The sequence below is a fragment of the Cavia porcellus genome, unplaced genomic scaffold (assembly GCF_034190915.1).
Source record: "Cavia porcellus strain 051 isolate PalLab524CR breed Dunkin Hartley unplaced genomic scaffold, mCavPor4.1 scaffold_29, whole genome shotgun sequence".
Classification (NCBI taxonomy): Eukaryota; Metazoa; Chordata; class Mammalia; order Rodentia; family Caviidae; genus Cavia; species Cavia porcellus.
This window is the reverse complement of record NW_026947512.1, coordinates 9,436,212-9,462,762: the sequence shown is the minus strand read 5'-3', so window position 1 is coordinate 9,462,762 and position 26,551 is coordinate 9,436,212. Positions and strand designations below refer to the sequence as shown.

The 26,551-nt window shown below is 34.7% G+C and overlaps 1 protein-coding gene across 1 annotated transcript in view; it reads left to right on the top strand.

Moving 5' to 3' along the window:
• The window catches only part of Pappa2 (pappalysin 2), a 253,321-nt gene that overhangs the window by 129,046 nt on the left and 97,724 nt on the right, over positions 1-26,551 (top strand). Inside the window, exons 11-14 of the mRNA XM_003474655.4 lie at positions 908-1,101; positions 3,234-3,380; positions 25,878-26,013; positions 26,213-26,429. Coding sequence (XP_003474703.3) covers positions 908-1,101; positions 3,234-3,380; positions 25,878-26,013; positions 26,213-26,429 — 694 coding nt within the window. The remainder of the gene's footprint in view (positions 1-907; positions 1,102-3,233; positions 3,381-25,877; positions 26,014-26,212; positions 26,430-26,551) is intronic.

Below are 26,551 nucleotides of genomic sequence, written 5' to 3'. Positions count from 1 at the left end.
ATAAAACTTCTTAGATAGCTTTGTAGCTACTTCTCAGCTCTCTGCATTTGCAGAAAGCAAGCTAACATGTCTATTAAGGGTGAGTACTGCTCACTTAGGCAGAATTATCTTCTGAAACTTGCTCAGTGATGCAAATTTGCTTCACAACTCCACCAGTGTTTTCCAAATACTTCTTTCTCCTTTGCTTGCTTTGTCTCAGAGTGACGGGGGGTTACTGACCTGTGTCCTGTAAGCCTGGCTCAAACCAAGTTCTAGTGTTTCTCAGTCACATATCCATTTATGTCATTTGAATTTGCTGAAACTCAGATTTCTTATTTATGAATCAAATCAAAAATATACACTCACAGGTTTTCCAGAACTAAGAGGAGTAATTCATGGGTAACCCCTGATGAACCTGAAACCAGTACCGATTTGGGTACAGAGCAGTCACCCAATCAAAGCAGTACAATTCAGCAGGAAAATGAGGGAAAGAAATACAGTTAAGTGAGACAATCACTCAAATAATTTAATATCTTTAAAACCAGGAAGGAGATTCAAGTGTATAATATATAACGTTATTTACTTGCGTTCCCCTTCTATCTTACATTGCTTCTGTTTCTAGTTTCCCTGAATATCTCAGTCAACTGAAAACTTTCCCAAGCCCAGCCTATAGCTGTGGTTGCTTTCTCCCTGGTCTCAATGCCTCCTCTAACTTTACTATGTAGAGGGTCTACATTTCTCCTCCAATGAGACAGCAACCTTCTTTTTTGGAATATGGGGCGTGTGCATTTGGAGTGGGCATTCATCTCTCTAACAAGCACAGGGTCCTCCTTGAGGGCTAGAGAAGAAATGTCATAAAAACTCTCATGTTACATTCTCCCATGAAACATAAACATAGTCTTCAAGTGTCTTATGTGCTTCTTCATAGGAGAGCCAAGCCTCTGCTACAGGTATGAGGGAGATGGCATTTGTGAGCCTTTCGAGAAAAAAACCAGCATCATAGACTGTGGCCTCCATACTCCCAAAGGATCCTTGGATCAGTGGGCTAGCCAGGCTTTCTCCTCTCATGAGGACAGGAAGAAGTGTCCGGTTTCCCTGGTAACTGGAGAACCTCATTCCTTGGTAAGTTAAGCCAGATGCCTTCTGTCAAAGCTGAGCCAAAGTGTGAAGGGATACCCTTAAATGTGTCATGGGAGCATGCAGGATGCTCCAGAGTTTGAAATGAAATTTGCCCTTACTGATTTCAGAAAAAGACAATATTAAGTGAAAGGCTTCTGGATTAGCAGTGGAATCCCACTCATGCTCACCCCATTTAACCTCACAAGTTTGCATATACATACTTTTGATTATGCAGTAACTCCAAGGTATACACAAGCATCTCAAAATTTAATTTATAAGTCCTCATATCACAAATTACATTTAAGCTCTGTGGTTAGGAGGGTTTCTTTTAACAGAAGAAAAAGAAATAGTAAGAAATCAAAAAGCCTGGGTTACACTACAGGATCCAATTAGTCTTACTATTATTACATGATTTTAAACAAGCTACTTAATCTTTCTGAGCCCCATACTCATATGCAAATGGGTATGCTAATGTACTTTGAATTTATCTAAATCATTTATTATAAGACTCAAATAGATTTAAAGTACATAATAAAGATAGAAATATAATTTGCCTTAAGGAATTATTATTATTGAATAGGTCCTGGAATTAATATTAAATGCAAATCCCTAATTGTACAATTTTCCTTGTGTCTCCGCCTAAATAGATATGAGATCCTCTAATGACTCTGAAATCTTATACTATTGATTTGTACGAATTATAGTTGTATACTGAGAATACTTAAGGTTTTTGGCTCTTGTGAACCATTCCAGATGCTTCCTATACCAAACCAGGCTCTCATTTGTTGGAATAATAGATAGTACAGTCCTTTCGGAGAAATGGAAGCTCTCCGTGCATTTCAGGCTAGGGTTAAATAACTGGATTTCAACCTTAGGAATCCATTCTGAAGATATTAATGAACCTTCCAAGGTTGATCTACAGTTAAAGATCTCTTCAAGAACCCTGGCATCTTCTAGATTGTGGACCTTCCATTGTTGGCTACGTTTTTCTTCTTCCAGCCCCTAGCATCATGTTGATGCCTTCAACATTTCAAGTAGGAAAAGAAGCAAACCAGTGGGAAGCTGGTGTATGTCCAGTCAATTTTTCCTTTTGTGTTGGGAAAATGGAACCTTTCTGAAAGTTCCACAGTGTAGACTTCCAGCCGTATATTACTGGACAGGTCCAGGCTACTTTATCTGTCTTAGTTGTAGGAACCCTGAGGACACGAGCATTTATGAAACACAGTAACCTTGAATAAAGTTGGAATTGTTTAAAAATAAAGACGGAGAAATGGATATTATTAGGCAACTAGCCCTTCCCACCAGTCTCTCAGACCGGTTCTGGCATCTTTCTTTTTGGAGTTCTAGGGCCAATGGCAGGATGACAGTAAAGTTGGGAGATTCTGAGTTAGTGACATCTCTGTGAAGTGGCTTTTAGTATGTCCTGTCTGTCTTTCCTAAGGGAAATGAAAGAGTTTCCTGAAGTATTGCTTCCTTGGTTCCTGTCCTTAGTAGCCCAAGGCTCAATGCTCCCTGGCTCAGCAGTCTCCCTTCTGATGTCAGTTGATGCTGCATGACAAGGACCTGTAACCATCGTCAAGAAAGGTTTCATCTGCTGACCCATGGATAAGTCGCCTGAATGTTCCAGGATTATTTTGGGGGAAGATCCCTGAGCTGATTGATGGTGGACTGAGAGTTCTCCTGTGTGATTTTTAACGCTGGCTTGTTACTACGTTTGGCAGTCCACACCTCTAATTTCAGCACTTTGGGAGACTGAGGCAGAAGGGTCTCAAATTCAAATCCAGCCTTGATAATTTAGCAGCTTAGGGCAATTACATTTAAAAATAAAAGAAACAAAGAAAGAAAAGGAGTTAGCTAAAGGCAAAGGCCCTGTGTTCAATCCCCAGTACTACAAAACCAAAATAACAATAGCAACAACTCTCAAAACAAAAGACAAAAACAAAACCAAACCACTGGCATGTCATATCGTAAGGCTAATAGAAGATTAAGAAATTTTTCTATACTGAGAAAAGTTTTAGTCCAAGTAATATAATCTTTAGACACTGCAAAAACCTTTGCTTTTGTACTGCAAAGTTTGTTATCTTCACTTATCTGTTATACTCCCCACTTAATTTTTGGTTAAAATTGCATTTCAGATTTGTACATCATACCATCCAGATCTACCCAAGCACCGCCCCTTTACTGGCTGGTTTCCCTGTGTCACCAGTGGAAAAAGGCCGCAGGAGGAAGGAAGTGAGCAGTCAGAAGGTAGCCTGGAGAAGGAGAATGAAGTTTGGCTCAAAGTAAGTAGCTTAAACAGTTATACTGTGGGTAGGGGAGATCGTGGCCATGTGTGTAGACCTATGCATGCATTTGAACCACTGGCCAGGACATTTCTTTTTTGTTACAGAGTTTCTCTATGTTGAATTTATCTTCATCTCTTTCAGTGTTGGGCTTCTATGTGAAAGTCACTTATTAATGAAACAAGCACACAAAAAATGTAAAAACCGTAAATGCAAAGCTCATTGAGCTTTCTAACAACCAAACAGATTAAGAAATGGGACATTAGAATCCCTGTCACAAAGTTCTCGTCTCTCCCTTGACTGCGATGATACTGTAGACATATGTGGATTAGTTTTGCCTATTTTTAAAATTGAAAAACTATTCTGTGTACTCCTTTGCCTGAGTCTACCTAATTAAACACTGTATTTGTGTGATTCATTCCTACTGCTTGATTTGGTTAGACTGTTCATTTTCACTGCAACACAGTATTCCAATAAATGAATACACGCTATAATCATATATTCTAAGATTGACTTGTGGTTATTTATACTGATATATTGGATATTTCTATTATTTCCAGGTTTTTGCTGTTACAAATTGTTTTACAATAAGGATATCTTGGCTTTTTAAATGAATGTGTATGAATTGCTCAGTATATTTGGAACTGAGGGATCACTGGTAGGCTTGCTTTGGTAGATAATCTTAAGTACTTTTCCACAGCTGTTGTAGTATTTTATATTCGCATTCAAGGCCTTCCTTTGTTTTACATTTTGACCAGAACTTGTGATCTTAAATTTTAACTTGAAATCTGTTATGTAAAGTTACTTCTCTATGGTTTTGACTTACATTATATGATTAATGAGATTGGGAACATTTTAAATGTATATCAGTCACATGTATATCTTTTTATTGTTTATTTTGCTTTGTTTCTCTTTGAAAGGCATAGTCAAATCTTTCAATTTTCTGTTGAGTTGTCATTTTCTTCTTAATTTACATTATATGTGTATAACTTAAAATGATTATAGGGGCTGGGGATTTAGCTCTGTGGCATAAGCACCTGCCTTGCAAGCAGGCAGTCGTTAAGTTCGATCCCCGGTGCCGATAAAAAAAAAAAAAAAAGATTATAAATTCTTTTTCAACCATGTGCACTTTAATAACTTCCTGTTCTCTAATATAAGTCCTAAATATTTGTTCATTTTCTTTCAGATTGTATTGCTATTTTTAGTCCTGTGAATTTTATATGAATTTTGAGATCAGTTTATTAATTTCCTCATGTGAAAAAGCTAATTTAAATTTAACTGGGGTTTCATTTACTCAATAAGTCCTCTGTGTAGAGTTTTCTTTTTATAACCTAGGCATCTAATATATTTTGAGTCATTTGAGTCTTTAACTTCTCTTATTAACATTTTACAGTTTTCTGAAGAAGAAAAGATTAATTTTATCAATCCCTTTCTACATCTATTGAGATAAAACAATCTTTCCCTTCTTCCTATTAATATGTTGGCTTTGTTGATAGGTTTTTAAATGTTAACTCAACCTTAGATGCCTAGAAACAAAGATGAATTTGGAAGTGATACAGAGTCAGTTTAAAATAGATCAAGATTTTGTTTTAAAATTTTGTTAATTTTTCCTTCATCTGCATTCCTTATAGCCTGGCTTTTAATTTTCTTTATTCTGTATTGTCAGGTTTTATAATCAAGGCTACCTAAAATGAGTTTCTTTTTTTCTCAATTCTCTAGAATATTTTGTGTAAGATTACTATTAATTTGTAAGGTAACTACCAGCAGACGTATAAGCCTGGAAGTTTTTTCAAGGAAAAAATTTAAACCATAAATTAAAATTCTGAAACAAGCATGGAAAATTTTAAGTTCTTTATTTCTTATTTTGGTGTGTCACCTAATTTGGTGACACATCAATTTTGTTGTGTCAGATTTTTCAAATATTTGTCCATATTTCTAAAATAATAAACTTGCTAAGTTTTTAATAATATTTTGGGTTTTTTGTAATCTTCCTAAAATGTACAGGTTTGTTTTTCTAGTGCTAATTATTAATTTGTAGCTAATTTATTGGTTCATATTTGTTAAGGATTTATCACTTTTGTTAACTTTTCACTAATTTCTTTATGTAACCGAGGATATAGATATTCTTATTTTCATTATTTTTTATTTTCCCCAGTGCTTTGTACATGCTAAGTAGATGATATTTTGTTCACATCCTTATTTCCTTTATTTTATGCTTGCTTTCAACCTTTCTTTTTCTAATAACTTGAGGTGAAATACATAATTGGGTTTTAGTCTTCCCATATATAACCTCTATCTGTAACTATCTATTTCTCTATGCATTAAGTTCTAATGTTTTCTCTTAATCCATGACTTAAGCTTTTAACCATTAATTTTCACATAGCATATTTCTATTATCCAGTTCAAACCTGTTTTAAAATTTTTGTTGTTTTTTGACCTTTGAATTATTTACTAATGTCGTACTTAACTTAAAAACATTTTTGAATTTGTGTAGCTAGATTCTTTTTTGGCCAAAAGTATACTATATATTTTAATCCTTGAAATTTGTTGAACCCTGAATTGTGGATCAATATATGGTGAGTATTGGTAAACATTTCATGTACTTGTGAATTGGGTGTGTAATGTGCAATCATTAGATATTAAAGTGTTGTACACATCTCATGGGTTATGTCTGTCTACCATGTTACTGAAATTTCCTTACACTGTCTGTAGTGTGTGTGTATTTGTATGAGTGTGAGTGTATGTGTGTTTAATGTTTCCTTCAGACCCTGAAAAATACAGCATGTGTTAAAATTCTTCTTTATTTTTTTGCCATCAAAGACTTTTGTTATGAAGCAAGCACTATCTGTATGGCTTGGTAAGTTGTTATATTCCTTGTTAAGGGTGGATCAAGTGTCCACATTTTATACTTCATATTTCCAACATCATTGAACATCTCTTAGCGTTTCCCTAACGTGAACTTTTTTATCCATCATTTCCTCTTTGACACTTTTAACTTTTTTGTCAAAACTACTTTTCTCTTTTATGTTGACAACTTCACTTCTGCTGAGTTTCTTTGGCTGCCTATCTACAATTTCCTGAATGGCAGGAGCATTTCTTCTACAACTCCATTTACCGTTGATCAAATTTTACTTCCAGAGGCACAATGTTTCTTTTCATTGCTGCACTTTCATTCTTGTTGGCCAGCGCTTCCTGTGATCATCCAGTTTTGTAAAATTTCATGTGGTTCGTTACTGGGGAACAAAGACATAACACAACCACACACTTACATTTCTGTGTGGTCCAAATAAAATGCTTAGTGACCAGTCAGTGACAGACTCTGAAAGAAGTGATGTGATTGGTCACTGGTCATGATTCATGTCTGTTATTTATGCAGTGATTTTTGGATTTAAAGGCTGGCAGTGAATTTTGTACTTTATGTCATTGTAATTAATATATTGGGTGAAATGAAATTTCAATCATATTGGTGAGAAACTCATTACTATTACTTCTGGATATAGGAACTACATAAATTAAGAAATGCAAATACGTGATTTGTAGAATTTCTGTATCTTCCTGGTGAATTGTCTCTTTTAACTAAGAAGTATCTCCTTTTCATCTCTATAAATACCCATTTAATTGTTCCCACATAGTTTTATTTTCTTTGAAATTCTTTATTTTATAGTTTATTGTTAAAACATATTAATCAATCAATCATTTTAATGTCTGTACCTGGAGCTCTGTTTATGTTGACTATTTTTTTTCTTTAAATTTCCATTCTTTCAATTCTATATGTTATCAGGCAAAATATGTTCTAACTGCATATCAGGCACTGAATGTATTACAGGCTCTGGTTAATAATATCCTTCTTTCAAAGTCATAATTTTTACATGTATCAGGATTTTGGAAAGATCACCTTCATCCAATAAGTAATGAAGAACTATACCTTATACCTTAGTATTTGTAAGCCCTGATATGTTTTCTAATTATCTCTTTATTCTTGACTTCAGTGGTCTCTAGAAAAACCTTGACAGTCTCTGAAATGCAATTTCTATTTCCTCAGCAGAATGTGTATCAAATACTTCCTCTGGGCAATTTTTGCTTTGCGTCTTATACTCTGATTCTGCAGTTTGGGGTATGAGACATATCTCAGAGACTAAAATAACATAGATTGTCAGGTTCCCTGCAATGTAGCTTCCTTCTTCTTGATGTATTATGCTTAGTCTTGAATACCTTGGTAGCTCTTGAATGTTTTCAAACATTACTTTTCTTACTTAAGTTATATCTTATGATTATTCTTACCAGTAGTGTTTGCTCTACTATAAGCTACTTCATCCTAGGTGGAGCAGGAATCTCCAGCTGAAACTCTATTAATAAATGTCAATTACCTACTTCATGTGTTTCAGCTTTGTACCCAGTTCTTACAAGTGACCCAGAAGAATGGGTGCTTGTACAATAAGACATCACTAATATTATTTGAAAGTTATGGTAATATATAAAACCTAAGAAAGTTTAGATTTCATGAATCCACATGATACCAAAAAATTAAGAATTGATTTATAAATAAGCTAGTAAGGTTTTTTTTAAAAAAAAAAACTTTACTCAGAATGCAGAATATCTGATTATTTTTTGTCCTTTTAGTATAATTTAATCTTGATTTGATATAAAAACACAACTTGATGTAATGGATTAGAGACAAATTCATCACACAAGTGAGAGACCATGGTACTGGAAAACATTAGTCTTTCCAATATCTTTCAAAAATCTTTCACTTACAAAAATGCTACTTTCCCAACAAAAATTTGCCATAGTAGTCCACATTTACTGAACTTTAATACACATTTTCTTAGTGTTCATTTTCTTCTGATCTTCAGACAAAAGACCAAGAATGTAGAAATTTGTTACAAATAGGAAACTTAAAATTTCAAAATCTTAGATCTCAAAAAATCTTAGATCTCAAAAAATTATTTACAATTATACGTATATTTTACATATGTGTAAACATATTTTACAATTATACACATATTTTAAAGTTCTCGGTGGTTTACAAAGTACATTCTCATACATTTTTAAATGAGCCTTTCAGGAGCCCTGTGGGTTTGATAAGGTAGACGTTTTCATATTTAACAGATGAGGAAAATAAGAAGCAAAGATTCAAAATGCTTTTTCTGTATCACTCAATATTAAAATAGCATTGAAGTTCAAATCCATCCGCCATCTCTAATCTCATGCTTATTCCTTTATATTTTCTTGCCATATCCAATCAGCATTTATTAAGCACTTATACCATGCCAAATCCAGAGCCAAGCGCTGTAGCTATACAGGAAAGCAGAACATGAGCAACAAAAAGATTTTAAACATTCATGGATTGAAAGGAGAGTCTTTCAGTCAACTTCTGTTAGATGTTAGAATTTCTCTGAAATTCTTTAGAGACCCCATATCTATGAATCAAGTTCATAGAATTTATCAAGTACTTAATGTAAGTGCTAGGTATATTGAAGTTTAGAGAAACAAACAGAAGGCACTCTTTCTCCTAGAAAGTGCTTTGAAACTAATACAACCAGTAAAGCAATCTGAGAAGTAAATATGCAATAAGTACTTGTTTGGTTCAGAAGGAGACAGTCAACATATGCAAAATCATATGTTCATGTTTAGTTTCATGGTTGCTCTAAGATATCTCCAATTTAGAGTGGTCTGACTCAGTCTGGACTCGTTAACAATCCTAAAAGGAACCACCACATGTTCACAGCATTTGAATACCATGGATTCTATGTAAGTTATAAATTACGGACTACCTCCTGGAAATCTTTGGTAGATAAAACATGAAGCTTGTTAACCATAGTTTCTTCACTTACTTTGTCTGGGTTCAACTGGCCAAACACTGAATATGGATCTTTAACAGAAAATGCAATACAAGTTTAATTGATTTGAATGTCAAAGATGTGAATCCCTAACACCATGCACGGGGAAGAAACATTTATTTGAATTTACTCTGTATTAGATATTCTTATTAAATCTTATACAAATTCTCTATTAAACTAGTTTTTCCTCATTATAGAAGTGATTATCTTACAATTCATAGGTGGTAGGCATTTCAGATGGCTTAGCTACAGATAGGATACTTCAAATCCAGTTTAGTCCAAAAACCCCTTATCCTTCCTTCATACACTAAGGACTAGAAAACTCTTCAAAAAGAAAGATAAAAAACACTTTTTTTGGACCACACGCTCTGTGTCGCACCTACTTAACACTGCTCTTAACAAGACAGCAAGATAGCAAGGCATCTGTGGACAAGATCTGAATGAATAAGCATGGCTATGCTCTAATAAAATTACATATGTGAGCAATGAAATTCAAATTTTATGTGCTTTGCACATTATTCATGTTATTTTTGTTTTGAAATTTTTCAAATGTTGGAAAATTAAAAAAAAAAAAAGCAGTACAAAATAATCTTTAGCTCACCGAAATACAAAAATTGTCAGGGGGTCAGATTTAGCCCAGGGGCTTTAATGTGCTAAATGTTGCTCTTTATTTTATTTCAGAAAAATACTATCTTATGAGAAGTTATCTTGTTTCCATAACAATGCAAATACTCATCTAATTCTGCCTCATATTGACACTATTTTGTACTGGAGGGAGATTCGGTGATGAATGATTACCATGTTCACCTTAAAGGGCATTTATGACCTGACGTATTTGCACAGATATGGCTGAAGACAGGGCATTATAATCCATGAAATACAGATAAAGTTAGGCACAAATGGACTCAAAAGGTCCTGGTAACTAATTGGGCCAGAGATAAAGATAGTCTTGTTTTAGGCTAAGTCTTCCATATACCACATATTCCTTAACCTACACACATACACACATACTCATACACACAGGTGTGACACATATCTTTGTTCATTTTAGTCATAATAGTTTAATTTTAGTGCTGTAACATGCCAGAATTTTCACATCTCTGTAACATTCAAGGTAGGAAATCATATTTTTCCTTTTCTGTTAATGCTTCCTTCTCTTTGCCTTCTCAGTAAACTCATTTACCTTTGAACACTCAACTCAAGGATGGTTTCCTTTAAGAAGCTTCAGCTTTCCTGAACTTATTCCCCAAACCCTAGCTAATAAAATTAGTTCTAACTTCCTCGGTGCACCCTGTTATCATCGTGCCCATATACCTCACTATTCCTATTTGCTCATCCCTCTCTTCATCCAATGAAGAGTATGGATCCTGTGAGAGGAGGCTGTATGTGATCCTGAATGCAGGTCCACTATTGCATACAAAGCCTGCTTGCTGTGATATTCAAAATATTTGATGGCATGTCAGAGTTTAGCCTTGGCAGTTAGGAGTGTAATGTTAACACGTAACATAGAACAAAGGTGAATAATTAGAACTGTGCCCAGGCTAGGTTTTTAAAATAGGAGGTGGCAGAGGCCAGAAATGGCAGCAAAGCATCCTTTCTTGCAGTTTTTTTAAAAAATGGAGTATAGATTGGGCAAAAAAAAATCACATCAAAGCAATATTTTCAAGGATGAGAAGAATTGGTGATGCTCTTTGAATTGGTGATTGGTGATGCAAATTGGATTCTTTGGAAATAAATTATAAAGATTGAATTTAGTATGCAAGATAATGATTAAAAAGTAGTATAGGAACTAATATCTGCAGGAAAGAAGGGAAGGAAAAATGAGTGGATCAAAAAAGATGAACAATCTCAATGATAAGTTCATTGAGATAGACAATTCCTATGAAGGGATAGTATACACTATCACAAATGAAAAGCCAGGAGGAAGTGTACAAAGTCTGATATAAGTCCTTACATTAGTCATTAGAATGCTATTTTAATGTATACTACTACAAGTTAGACATGCATACGATAATCTCAAGAGCAATGATGAAATACACATAGATGTAAATAACTATAGGTAAAAAGTCAAAAGGAAAGATTAAATGGAATGAAATAACTTGATTCACCCATAAGAAGTAAGAAAAAGAGAAACAAGGAGCAAATAACAGATGGAACCAAGAATCTTAAGAAGAAAAAACAACTGCCCTGATGGTAGCTTTAAACACAACTACATCATAATTACACTACAAGTAAATTGAAGATTTCACATAAAAGGCAGAGATTTTCAGATCACATAAGATAAAATTAACCACAATATACACACTTTATAAAAAATTCTCTTTAAATGTAGAAACACATATGTTGAAAGTAAAAGGGTAGGCGGGTGTGGTGGCATACTCCTATAACCCCACTCAGCAGCTGAGGCAGGAGGATCCTTACAAGTTTGAGATCAGCCTGGGCTGCAAAGTAAGCTCAAGGCAATCCTGAACTGCATAATGATACCCTGTCTCAAACAAACAAACACAGAAACAAATAAACCAAAAGAAAAATTTTTTTAAAAAAATTTTAAAAAGAAAGTAAAAAGAGAGAAACTTATATTGTGTATAAACTCTAAGCCCAAGAAAACTGATGTGCTATGCTAAGCATACTTCAAAACAGAGAAACCAGAGACAATGAAAACATTTCATAGTGATAAATCATCCATTCATTGAAAACACATGACAATCTTGTTATGAAACAAAACATCTAAAACTAGAACTCTAAAATAAATGCATTAAAAATCTAAAGAGCTAGTGGAAAAATAAATTCGTGATCATAGCTGAAGATTTTTATCGTCCATCTCTTAGTAATAGACTGCCTTAGACAGTAAAATTAATCATGAAAATGTACATAGATATATGAGATTTAAAATCATTTTCTGATATCTTGACCCAATTGACACTTGTAGAGACATACCATTTACAATTATATAATGTGCATAAAAAATTCACCAAGATGGAACATATCATAGACCATAAAATAAGTTTTGGCATTTAAAAGGATTGAAAAATACATGTAAAGACTGAAATTACCAAGTATTTTCTTTAACCTTAGCAGTATTAACTGGAAATGAATAGTAAAGACATCTAAGAAATTCTCATTTTTTTGCAATTGAGCAATACATTTCTAAATAATCTAGAGGTCAAAGGAGATTTTATGATGGGCATGAGCTAAACAATAATGGAGCACTGTATAAAGATTTGTGGGTGAAATTAATGCAGTAGTTATAGGGAAAGTTGCACCTTTAAATGTCTATGCAGTATCTAGAAAAAAGATGATGTAACCAGTGATTGGAGTTTTCTCCATAAGTAATTAGGAAGGATCAAATTAAAACAAAAGTAAAAAGCTAACAAGAAAACAACAGAGAAGGACAGAAATCAGTGAAATACAAAAACCTTCAATAACACCACACTTTAATTTACTTTTTCTGGATGTAGGAGATGGGATGATAGGGCAGTTATATTTTTAATTCTACTTTGTGTGATAAAATAGGAAAGAAATAAAACTTTGTCTTCTGATAAATTGAGTTAAAAGAGAAAAGAACAGCCTGAACATTACTTAATTTGGTGTCATAATTTAGTAGAAATACTACTAAATATATTGTGTCCGTAATTTTAAACAACTGCCAATGAAGAAAATATGATTAAAATTCTCAATCACAGTACTAATAAAATAGTACAAATAGTTTGAAGAAAGCCTCAAAAGAGTTTTGAAATGTACCTATAAAGAAAAGCTATTGAGACACAATAAGAACTTCAAAGAATGAAGATAAACTAGTTCTGAATAGAAAGACAGTCTAATATGAATTCCAGTTCTCCATAAATCTTTAAACTTTACTCAATTCCAACAAAAACAAACAAGAAAATTTAAAGGATTACAAAATGACTATTAATGGTTTCATAGAGATTATGGAGAAAATTGAGTAATTTCGTCTTGTCAAATATGAAAATATATCATAAAATTATACTGATTAAATATCAAGAGTACCAGACAGATCAATGAACAAGGAGCTCTAAGAATCTATCCAAAGGTAGATATACTTGGAAGTGTATGAATTTAAACTTCCAAGACGACGAGGACACTGTTCTTATTTCCATGTTTTTGCTTGAGACTGATATTATGTAATTAAATAAATTTAATCAGTCTGATGAGAACCAAAGTGATTTTTCACTTTTGTTATAACTTATACCTTTTCTGATTATTAGTGAAATAGAGCATCCCTTTATGTAATAACAATTAAGCATTAGTATTCATTTTAAATTATAATGCAGATAAACTTATGTTTTTGCTAGAATGCCAATGATATTTTTTATTATATGCTTTTTTTAATAATTGTGCCTTTCAAACTACAGCCTTTAACATACTTGAAATTCGTTTTTTATATGGCATAGAGAACTATTTCTCAAAGAAATATGATAGATCAATGTTTATAACATTTACGTTTACTCTTTTGTCTTGATTTGTTGTGCTACTGATGTCTTGATTTAGTGTGCTGGTTATATATCAAATTCTGTACAATGCTTGACTATGTGTTTCAATTCTTGTGTTCCATTTTTCTCTGTTCCTTTGCTGATCCTTATAATGCACTATATTTATTAGTATAAATTTTTGTTATTTAAACATAACTAATAGAGAATTCTCCTTCCACATTTTTGCATACTTTTTTCAAATTCAAAGTATCTATCTATTATTTGTGAGCACTTACTTTTCACATAAATTTAGAATAAAACTTAGGTTATTGCTTTTGCCTTTTGAAAAACATACTTCTTTTTTATTTTAAAAAAACAAAACAGAGAAAAAGATAGAAATGATACAGAACTTCAAAAACAGTAGGGAATTAGCACTAGTTACCTATTTCTATGTGTGTGCTGAATTTAACCACTTCGTTAGCAACAATTGACATGATTATGTGATTTTTTTAACCCATTATTATACTGATTCATGTGATAGATTCACTTTAGAAAATAAATCTTTTTTTCCTTTGTGGAGTTTAGACGTTTATTTTGTATTTTAACATATATTGCTGAATTTTATGGACTAATATTTTATTTAAGATTTTTGCATTTTTAGTCATTTGTTGACTTCATCTATATGTTTCTTTTTAATATTCAGATTATTTATGTCTCATTATTTGCACAGTATACTCTGCTTTTTATTTTCTGAAACTACTTGTATAACAGAAAGATTTTGAAATTTGGTAGAACTTATCTATGAAACCTATTGGTCTGGGTTTGAGTGAACATTTCTTTTATTGTCTTTTTTATTTTAAAGAGGGTAAGATAAAACAAAACAAATCATAAGGAAATAATTTTAAGAAACATGGATTTCAGAGCAAGTCCACTGGAGATCTTCACTGTCTATCATATTGTCTCTAGTTTTCTTCCAAATAGTTGTCCCATCTTCACACACAGTGAATACATGCTGAGCATTATAGAACTAATCTAATCATAACAGGATGATGAAGGCTTTTTAGGTCTTCAAGACTTGACATTGGGGAAGTCAACAATGACTGCCAAAATGTCTCTCATTTTCGTTGAAGTAGCTGTCCATATCTTTATGTATGCTAAAATTAAACTAATATAACACTGAACAGTGAATAATAGTATTGCTAGATTTTATATCATAATGCTACAGAGTTAGCATTGGGTATCTTAATGTCTCTTCTTCAGAGTATCTGTTTATTACACGGTGTATTATATAATCTGTTCTCGTAAAATGTTTAGAAATTCTCCACGTGTGAATCTCTACATGTATATCTACCCTTTCATTATTATAAGTAAAAACAGATGAAAACAAGATAATAAAATAAGTTCCTAGAAAAACATGAAATGAAAAAGACATATAAAACCACAATATTAGGTGATCTACAGTAGTTACCATGCTTCCTCTTGTTATTTCAATAGAATTGTCTACATCATCAGACATAATATAATTGAACATAGTATTACATAGCAATTTTAATAAAAATACAACATTGGAGGCATTGTAGGACTTCAAAAGCAGTTAGTAATCAAACCAGAATGGGTATCTTATTACATCTTGTCATCTTCAGAGTAGTTGCCTCTACTCTTAGACTTGATACTATCAAGCATACCAAATTCAAATAAAATCAGTCAAGACAAAACAGTGGTCTAACAAACTAGCTTCAAATAAGATCAGTCATAGTAAGACAATGGAAGTAATACAGGGTTTCAGTTTAAGTTAATAGGAAATTAAGGATAGTTACCATAATGTAGCCTGCTATTTTTGGGATAGCTATCTGTGCCCTCAAATCTAGTATGAGTAGACAGACCAAAACAAAATTAAAATCAAACCAAACAGAGCGATAAGACTAATGTGACTTTTAAATCCTGATACACTATCAACAATGTCCTCTGCCTTCCTTTTTTAGGTAATTCCTCCCCTTTCTCTATCTCAGGGTGCTTTGTATATTTTGGGTCCCACTAACTCCTTTAGTTTTTAGATTAGGGACCCATTATCTATCTGAGTGGTGCTGAAGCTTTTTACCCCTGAGCTTGATCTTGAGCTGTACTCCTTTACTTACTAAAGCCACAAGGTTTTCCTTCCTTCTAGCTGAGTAGTTCTCCACTGCACAAAAGTGTCATGACTTTCCAACCTATCTGCAGGTGCTGGATGAGATGTCCTTATTTTTCACTGGTTCCCTGTCACACCAAGCATCGTTTTCTCATCTTTGACTTTCAGTTTATTAACCCTCTTGCAGGTTGAGTATATTTCTTATTCAGAGCACCTCGATGAATCCTGCCTCCTAATCTACTCTGCCTGTATTTCTTTTTATTAGTGTATCAAGGCTATCTATATTAGAGATTATAGCCCACATTCTCTGCCTCATCTCTGCTATTCTATTTTTCTGCTATTATTTGTCCACTTTTCCCTTCATTCCACTGTCTGCCTAGTTCATTGAGGCCTCTCTGCCACTGTTGGTGGAATCCTTTTTTCTTTTTTAATCTCTGTCTAGAATATCCTTCAGTATTTTTTATAGGGTTGAATTGGTGACCATGAACTCCCACAGTTCCTCCTTGTCTTAGAAACATCTTGTTTCTCCATTAATTTTTGAGAGAGAGTTTTTCAGGGTACATCAACCTGGGTTGGAGGATATTTTCTTTTAGGGATTGGACTAATTCCCCCCAGGGTCTTCTTGATTTGATAGTTTGTGTTGAGAAGTCTGTCATTATTTTCATGAATTTTCCTTTATAGGTGATCTGTTTCTTTTCTCTGACTGCTTTTATTATTCTGTTCTTGTGGTGGATTTCTGGGATCTTGATTATTATATGTCTAGGTGTAGAACTGTTTTGGTTGTAGTTGATTGTAGTTCTGTATGCCTCATTTATCTGGATATCATTTCTTTTTCCTATGCTTGGGAAGTTTTCCTTAATTATTTCTGTGAATAGCCTTTGTAATTTGTTTGTGGTTACTCCTGATTCTTTGCCCACATTTCTTATTCTTAAGTTATAGATCCTTTTGCTGTCTTCTAGCCTTTGAATTGTTACTTCCTGATTCCTTGTTATTTTAAAAAGGTCTTTTCTTTCATGATCACACATTGCAAATCTATCTTCAAGTTTTGAAAGGCTAACTATAGTTTCTGTCAAGGCATTTTGCCAGCTTTCAGTGGAATTTTTAATTTCCTGGTAATCTCTTTGGATCTGTTTCATATATTCAAGGTTTTGCTTATATTCTTCACCAAAAGTTTCTCTTCCTTTTCTGGGTTCCTCCACTCTTCCATCTGTTTCTTCTTGAAAGGGGCTTAGTATTTCTTTTATTAATCTTTTTATATCTTGCCTCACTTGGGTTAGAATTTCAGTTTTAAGTGCATCTATGAGGTCATGAAAGTATTTCTTTATGTCCGCTGATGTTGTGGCCAGTATTGCATGATTGCTGCACCAGGTCTCTTCAGTATTTACCTCTCTTGGGCTTATTTTCCCAGGTTCAGTGGCTGGAGGTTTTTCCTTATCTTTTATTCTTGTCATGTTTGTGGTTTCCTTTAGACAGGTGTGTGGTGATCTCAGGCCCTCTCTTTATTGCTTATGGTTTTCTGAAGCATGCTGGCTGGGGAATTGCTGCCCTTTCCAGTTTGCTATTATCTGAGGTGCAGGCAGGGACTGTGGGCTGGCCCCCTCTCCTCTGAGGCAGTCAACCAGTGAGTGCCTTCAGCAACTTAGGCCGAGCTTTGCAGACATCACAGGGTCAGGACAGTTTTGCCCCTGGCTATTGGGTCCTGATCAGGGGCGGCTAACTGATGCCACAGCGGATCCGGCCTTGTTCTGCCCCCCTCCAAGATGTCTTCCAACTAGCCACACCCACTACGGGACCCAATTTCCAGCACTCACTGGGAATTAATGCAGCTCTCCATCTTGGCTCCACTCCACGCTGTGCTGCATCCTCCTGCCAAGGGCCCAGGACTCACCAACTCCAGTTATCAGTGGCTGTGGCTTCAACACAACCTTGAATTGTCCAAGATTTGTCTAGATTATTAATATCTTGCAAAAAATAATAATTAGTATAATTCATCTTTCTTTTAGTTCTAGTTGTTTCTTATTTCTATAATTTACTTCTTCTGTGTTTAATATTTATAATTGATTTCTTCTTGTTTCTCTGAATTTGTGTTGGCATTCTTTTTCTAGCTTCTTGTGTTGAATGTTTGGCTGATTTGCTTCTGGTATGCCATAATTTTTCCTTCTAAATATTACTTTAATTGTGCCCCATAAATTTTGACATATAAACTTTTATTATCATTTGGCTCTAAGTATTTTATAATAACTCATGATTATTTATTTTTAAAATGAGATTTTAACAGCATTTTGTTTGTTTACTTCTAACACTGACTTTTCAGAGTGCAGTAACTGTACTGTTCCAGCTGGGACCTTGTTAGAAGCTTTTTTCTCCTCCTTTCAGACTTTCATTTTACTAGGAAACACTTAAGTTATGATTTTTTCTTCAATCAGGAATTAAGGACGAGTTAGTCTGTAATAAAAATGTGTACTCTGCACAAGTTCATCAAAAAGTATCAACCACTCTTGATGATTTTTTCTTTATATATTTGTTTGTATACTGAATATAAAATCCTTTCCTTTGTTGTTCCTTATTCTTTTGTGTTCTCTGCTATTCTGTTTTATAGTTGGACACATTTTTTGTTTTTTAATATACATATACTTACAGTGTACAGTGTGATATTTTGATACAGGTGTATATAGCATTGTGAAATGATTATCACAATCAGGTTCATGTGGGTGCATTCTTATATCTTTCCAATGTTAAGCTGCAGAAAAAATACATGGAGGTGAATTTAAATTTTATATAAACTGTTAACTGTATTTAGCTTAAGTATTTTGAAGTAACATTTTGGAATACTAAAAATATCCTTTATCAGATATTTGAGTGAGCATGCTCTTTTTTGTTTGACTTCACTGTTTTGGTGGCTCTACAAGTCTTCTAACTTTTTTCTTTTATCAGAAAGATAAAAGAAAGAAGATAAAAGTGATCAGATACTAATCACTTTTTCAGTGATGACTTCAATCACTCAGGAATCTGTCCAGATTTTTTAATTTAATGAAAAAGAAAAGAAATCACGAAATCCAACCCAAGGCCACTTATTAAATGGTATTTTAAAGAATCTAACAATATTAGTTATCTGAGTTTTCATCCTGCTATCTACATGGAGCAGCAAATTAATAGATAGTATAGAAATTGGAAGAAAATATGAACTCCAAAGAACTGTACTGTAATTCCTATTTTTAACATTAACCAGTCAAGTAACCTAATATAAATTATGTAATCTCCCTGGGCATCAGTTTTCTGTGTTAAGTTTCTTTCAAATTAGATGTTTAGATGATGCTTACCAGCTCTGCATTTATTGAAGTTTGAGGTTGATGGTAAAGTTTTAAAAGATCAGGACAAACAAATATGATGCATAGCAATATCATAATCCTGGACTCTTAAACTGCTAAAGGCAGAGCCAGTGCTGTCTATTGACACCTCCAATGCCTTGTTATACCAAGTGTGGTTGTCACCTGGAAGCTTATGATACACAGGACTGCAGCCCTGTCAACTCCTGATCTGAACATTAGCCAGATCCTTGCGTGATATTTGCACAAGTTCAAGTTTGGAAAACACTATTTCAGAGGATTTTATAACCACTCAGTGAAACAATTGATGTTCAAAATGATTCAAAATTGTCTCTAATTCATCAAGTGAAAATTCATATAAGTACAGAATTCTCTGTTTAATAGGGTAGCGGTTTTTCTAAGGTATATTGACATTATTTCTAAAGTATGATGGAAATGTCAAATAACTCCTTATGTGTCAAAAGAAAATCTTTGGTTGAGAACACTGACATTTGTGAATATCTCCATTCCCTGGAAATCTTGCAAAAGCAAAGATGAATATGTGTGTATGATTTCCATTTCCATTAAAAACTAGTCCAGTGCACCTGAGGAGTAGCTGCATCTTCCAGTGGCTGAACAATTTATTTCCAGAGAGTAAAGAATTGTGTTGTTTTCTATTTGATTACTAAAAATATAAATTTTTATTGATTTTACATGGAAGTTTTATTGATCCAAAACATGGTAACTTCAGTTATTCAATTCTAAGAATAATTGGGAGAGAATATTTTCATGCAAGATAGATTCTTACCTTGCTGGGCTATGCTGTCATTTTTCTCCTTGTCTATAGATTATTGTCCCCAAGAAGACTTTATTCAGCTGAATTTTGGAACATCTTTTCTCATTTTCAAGCTTTATCTTAAGTGGGCTTTTCCTAGGACTCAGGATGAGATAAAAATTTGCATGTAGAAAGTTTGTTGACAACCCCTTTTGGGATCAGTAGAAGTATGGGAGTGAAAGCACTAGGATTGGGAAGATGTGGGTAAAATTGAAACAACTACATGCAGATGTTAGCATCCTATAGGATCTTGGGTGGCCCTTCAGAGTTGTCCTATTTTAACAATCACTGCTACTGAAAGGTCAGTGTTCATGGGCTGCCTACCCCCAATTACTCCAGAAAAATGCAGTGACTTGCATAAGGAGATCATTGTTTGCTACAATCAGAAAAAGACTTCGCAGTATAGTGAGTGCCTGTCATGGAAGAGGAGTATCTATGACACACCCTGGCATTTGTTACAGGTTTGGTTCTGTCTCCTGATCTTTCTGAGTCTTATAGACTTCTCACGGTTTCCCTGAAGATTTAGTGTTTGTGTCTAATATCACTGAGGAAATGGTCTTTGAAAGAATTGAGCCAATCATCTGATTTGATCCAAGCTCTTCCCACTAACTTGCCAAATCATACATTTCTTAATGTCTATCCCTAGACAGTACAGGAGGTAATAGTGGTTCTTTCTTCATTCCTCAAAATTTCAAGTTGGCCTCATTCTTCTGATAAAAAGATCCACATAAACCCATGGTGTTTATGGTCCCACTTTTACTGTGAAATAATAAAGTAGGAAACCATGTGGAGTTTGACCCATACCAGGAGGGATAAGGAAGAAATTTAATGAACCACATCAGCCCTTTATTTTGACTCACATGTTCAAGTGTGGAAACGACCAAAATAATTAACTGAGAAGAAGTTAATTGTTTTAATCCTCCCTTTGTCTATTAGATTTGGATTTCAGGGCAGATCCTTTGAAACTTTAGAAGTTAATCTCTGCCTTGCCAGAATCTCTGAAATTTACACAATATCATTAAGTTGAGCCATTAGGGACTGTCAACATTTGATAATTTTTCACCTATTAAAAATGCATATGGCTTTAGTATACATATTCTTATTCTGGTTTCTATTGACCTTGATTAGACCTTAAATTAATCTTAATTTTTTTTTCTCAGCTCTCTTAAGTGGCACACAATTTTGATGGCTAAGTGTTTATGTGACTTCAATTTTTAGCAGCAGAAGAGTCTCAAAGGTGAATCAATTTTCTAAAGAATGTGTAATTCTCAACTCATTTCAAAGTTGAATACTAGCACAGCAAAAGGATATAGATCTGAAAGTGGGAAAATCTAAGCCCAGAGGAAACTTCTAGCTCTTACAAACCTCATTTTCACTTCCGTAGTTAAAACTTTTGCATCAAGAAGATGCTGCAGAAATTTCCATTGGTAGAAATAAAAGCCCAGTGAACATGGTGGAGGCTCCAGCAAAGCAGTGATCACACAGTGGGTGCAAACTAAGGTTCCCCTGGCCAAACCTTCCTTTTCCCAGCCAAGAGTCCTCTACTGTCCTCTAGAATTGGTAGATGCCACAGATGAGTGAAAAAGAAAAGGAACAGAAAAACAGCAGCACAGTGACTAACCCAAAACATTTGGAAACCTCAGAAAGGATTCTTTTCAAGTTTGTGGTGTAGTTTTAGGATCTGTTATGTGGTGACCACCACAGAGGGTGACCTAGAAGTTGAAATGGCTTGGCTTGGGAGCATGATGAGTATGTCCAGGCCCAGCAGGCAGAGTGGGCAGCAATTCCTTAAGTCCAAACAGTTCTTCACTAGAGACATGTTCTTTCAGTCTTACTCTTCACCAGTGGCTTGTGATTAGATCCGGTAGTTAATGTGTAGTCTTTGAATGAAAAAGCAACTAGGTATTTGGAGCGGGTTCCCCCCCTTCTCTCTCTCTCTCTCTCTCTCTCTCTCTCTCTCTCTCTCTTTCTCTCTCTCTCTTCCCTCCCTCCCTCAATATATGTGTCATTTATAGCTCTATATTTTCTATTTATTGCAAAGTACTTTGTGATGCATGCATACAATAAGTTCATTTCACTGGTCATCCTAATTTGGGATCTTTTCTTAGGCTTACAGTCACTGATTTTCTGAAAACCCTTGTCTTCTCCTGAAAACCCTTGTCTTTTCCTCGCTTTCTAGCTATAGATATTATACCTTGTAGAGGACATTTTGCATTAAGTTTATATTGCTTACATAATATACAAATGAAATGTCCTTGTTAAAACAAATAGTAAAATGTTACAGATCAAACTAAAAATTCTTTTGATTTTGTAGCATTTTGGATCTTTCTCTTGGGGTATGTGAAAGTTAAATTTTTTTTTTTTTTTTTTTTTTTGTCTATTTTTCTTTTTCTCGGTACCGGGGATCGAACTCACGACTGCCTGCTTGCAAGGCAGGCGCTTATGCCTCTGAGCTAAATCCCCAGCCTTGAAACTTAATTTTCTAAAAAAAACCTACTAAGATCTATGTGTAAAAATGTACAATGGTACTTCAGTACTCATTAATTGGTTCTCAGGAATAAGACAAATAGCAAAAATATTGAGTTCCAAGCAATTGCTTTGTACGGTAGATCCCATGGAGAATGAAACCTGTAGGTTCTAGCTTGCATTTGAGTACCAAACAGATGATGAGTAGGGACACAATTTTCCCATCCAAATGTATTGAATATCAGACTAAGAGTTTTAAAGCAGTCAAGTACCAAAAGATGACTCTATTTTTACAGATTCCATTCATAAAGTAGAATTATGTAATACATCAAGAATCTTAAATATTGACAGCTTCTATGAAACCAGAATCTAAAGTACTGCTTCATATTTCTAAGACATCAATTTTAAAATGCATATTTAATATTTTAGACAGTGAATTAAAAAAAAAGTATAGTTGTCTCTATATATCAGAACATAAAGTTGTATATTTTACTTTAGAATTGTGTTTTTCACCTTTCTTCCTATAGTGTAAACTGGATAGGAAGTGTTTGCTTTAGGAAATTGGAATTATTGAATAATGAGTTTTTACTGTATAATAAGCACTGCCCCATATGCTCTCACATGATTCAAGTAATCATCACTGTAACTGTGTGAGACCAGCAGCATCTACATCCTCAGATATAGGAAAGAGAAACCCAGGATTAGACTGGAGAGTTGGATTGCTTGGCTTTATGTAGCTAATGAGGATTGGTCAAAGACCAAACTCAGAGCTTCCGCCTGACAAATTTACTTAGTTCCTCCTATTCCTTCTTAGAATGATAATGCCCCGATTTTAACTAGTCCCTGCTTTTGAAGTGGCAATTGTAAGAGAATCTACACTTTCTTGTGCTTATCGTTGCTGCTATGGGGTATACTTGAGATGCAAGTGAGAAAAAACTGTGACTACTTTACTTTGTCATGTGAGAAGGAATGGCCAAGACTCAGCATCCCATAATGATCCTTTGTCTCTCTTTGCTTCATGTAGCCCAATATTCATCAGCCATGTGACCTTTGCAAATCACCTACGATTTTCCTACTTAACTCTTGGTCTGAAAATACCACCATAACATTTCCCACAAATCAAGGCACCAAGACACTGCTTCAGAAGAAGCAGTCTTTATCTTTAGAAGTGATTGTATTTAGAAAGCTGCAGAACAAAGGGGCATATTGTTAAGAGTTGAGAAGTGTGTAGGAAGCTGTGGCCTGGGCTCCCAAGATAGAGGACCACATTACAAGCACTACCTCTCCTAACTAACTTGAGCAGGGTGATGTCTACTTCAGGTCCCAGCAGCAGACAGAAAACTGAGCTCTCCTGTTCCTTGCTAAAGCCACCCCACTCTTTAGGTCTGAGGCCCATTGAGGTAAAGCCACAAGGTACTTGTTTGGATTCTGTCTGTTCCTGGGTCAGGAAATGACCCAGAACTTTCTTTCAGTGCTTAGGTCTCTTTGTGGTGTATGAAAAGGAGGAGGTTATGGGAGTTCCCAGAAAGGCTTTGATGTCATTTGCTGCAGGAGTTCAGAGCTTTGAGTTTGGTGCTTGGTTTCCGTAAGATGTGTTTCATGTCTAGCCTGCACCCAACTGGGGACAGAGGACTTCATATTGGAAACTGTAACCTATGGGTCTGGATGTTTCTTATGAAGGAATATTTATTACTTCAAAGAGGAGAAATGAAAAAAAATGGGGAGCAGACACTGTAAAAAGTGTGGCTAGACTTTCCCTCAAAGGAGGAGAGGAAGAAGGGAGAGTTGTGTAGCCTTGACCACTGTAAATCATAAAATCACCCTAATTAAGCCAGCAGTGCAAATGGACACTCCATAAACACACTGCCAAGACTCAGGAAACACCAGGTTGTAGATGAGAAAGAATTTTCATTAAAATAGAAAACATGTTTTACGCTCCCTTTCCCCACTTTAGAGGAAGGCTCTGCCATTAAATGTTTTGCTTTCACACTGAGAATAAATTTCCTGGGGCCACACCACCCTTCCACCCTGATAAAAAGCCAGAAAAATGTGCTTGGGACTTTGTGAGGTCAAGATTCTTATCAGAAATCACAGATATAAAGAAAAAACTTTAAGAAATAAGTGAATCACAGATGTAGCACAGGGGAAAGTTGAGGACAATTCTCAAAAGAAACTGGGAATAATGTTAAGCTCTAAGAAATCAAACCAAAGTAAATTATCATGTTATATAAGCACAGTATGGACATAAACACTGGACCTTTAGCAGTGGCTAGGAGAAAGGCTGTATTTTATTCTTGAACTTTATGATTTTTTCTCTATTAAAATATTCCCAGAGACAGAGTTTTCATGGTCTATTCTGAATGTCTGATGTAGTATGATCGGTCTAACCATCCAAGAGTATTCCTTACAAATGGAATTTTTCTGCGTCTTGGCTTGTTTTCCATCTGGGATAGGATATATAAGCTTGGGGCACCAGAAAAACTGCATAAAAATAACAGTTTTTTAGGGTTCAATTTCAGAAGAAATAAACACTATAGTAGCCCCTCTGCCATGGTATAATTCACGTGTTAAGTGAGAAATTCTGAGAAAATTAGGGGCAGGTGTAAATATGGAAGTGGAGAACAATAACTAATTGCAGCAGTTCAGAACTTCAGAACAATTTCATCTGTTCACTTACATACTGGCTCAACAGTCATATTGTTCACTTCTCTGTCTAGTAAAAATGATATGTTGACTGGCTATGTGGAGGCCAGCTGTGTTCTCTGAGTGAGCTTTCTGAAAAAAATTTGAAGAAAGATATGTACAAGTTCAAAAAAGAAAAATAAAAGCAGTAACAGTGAACTAACTAGTTTCAGAAAAAAAAGGTAACATAATAGTTGAAAGTCATCTTTTTGATTTGTGAACTGTGGAGGGAGAGAGCCACACCTCACCAGGAGGTGAGCCCCACCTGGAAGGCATATTATTTGCATTGTTTCCTTGGGTTGGGTTTTATTCTCCTTTATTTTGTTTGATTATGTTAAATATGAGAGCATGAGCAGCTATTTGAAAGACAGCAAGATATATTATGGTAGCCACTTTGGATTTACTACTATTTTATTTTGAAGCCCTTTATTGCATTTTTTTTATTGTTTGTATTCTGTTCTGTTCTATTGGATTTATACTATGTGTCTGCAACTATTTTGAATACAACAAAAGGCATTATGGTAACTACTGATGATTTCATAAGGTTTTGAAGTCCTATATCATTTATACTGGGTTTTTTAATTGGTTTTATCCTGTTTTATTTTCCTTGGTTTTATCCTCTTTAAAATTAAAAAAAAAAAATAAAAAAGTCATTTTCCTTCCCTCTTGGTGTGACCGTGAATACTTTTCTATGCCTATTCCATATTTTTCCCATTTGTTAATGGCAGAGCTCTCTGAGAAGAGTAGACATACTGTGGCACATGCTTTTGATTGTTTATGAAAATAACTCATACATATATGTACTTATGCCTAGGTGTGTTTTAAGAGACCAGGCGTTGCCACAGCAGTTTTCATTTTCTTGACATCTGATGGCCTGGTCGCTGGGAAGCATCAGCGGCCAACATTGACTGTCTACTTGACTGATGTCAGTGGAAGCAACCACTCTCTTGGTGAGTCTGAGAATAATGCCTTGAGAACTACTAGAGAACAATCCAATAGATCTCGGTCAGTTTGATATCTATTTCTGATATTGCTTGGGATCCTTTTTATACTACACAACTATCAAGAAAATGAAATAACACTTAATGTAGAAACATGGTGCTAGATGAATAGTTTAAAATATTAATCCATATCTTCACTTCTTTTCAGGAACTTATGAGCTGTCATGTCAGCATAACCCACTGGTTATCAATGTGATCCCCGATGCAAATGTCCTTGCCCACCGTACCACCTCTGTGCTGCTGAACTTCTCATCCCATTTGGTGGGCATCTCAGCGGTGGCCTTAAGGACATCCTCCCACATCAGTCTTTCAGCTCCCAATAGCTGCATTCCAGAGCCTGAGGGGCCAAAGCATCAGGGACAGAGGTAGAAAGTCCCCTTTCTTTTCTTCCCTTTTATTATAGCTGGAATGTAGTGCTGTTATTTAAATGTAATATTTATTGTGATTGCTTCATCAGTCATTGAAAAATGAACTTAGGACCTACTAA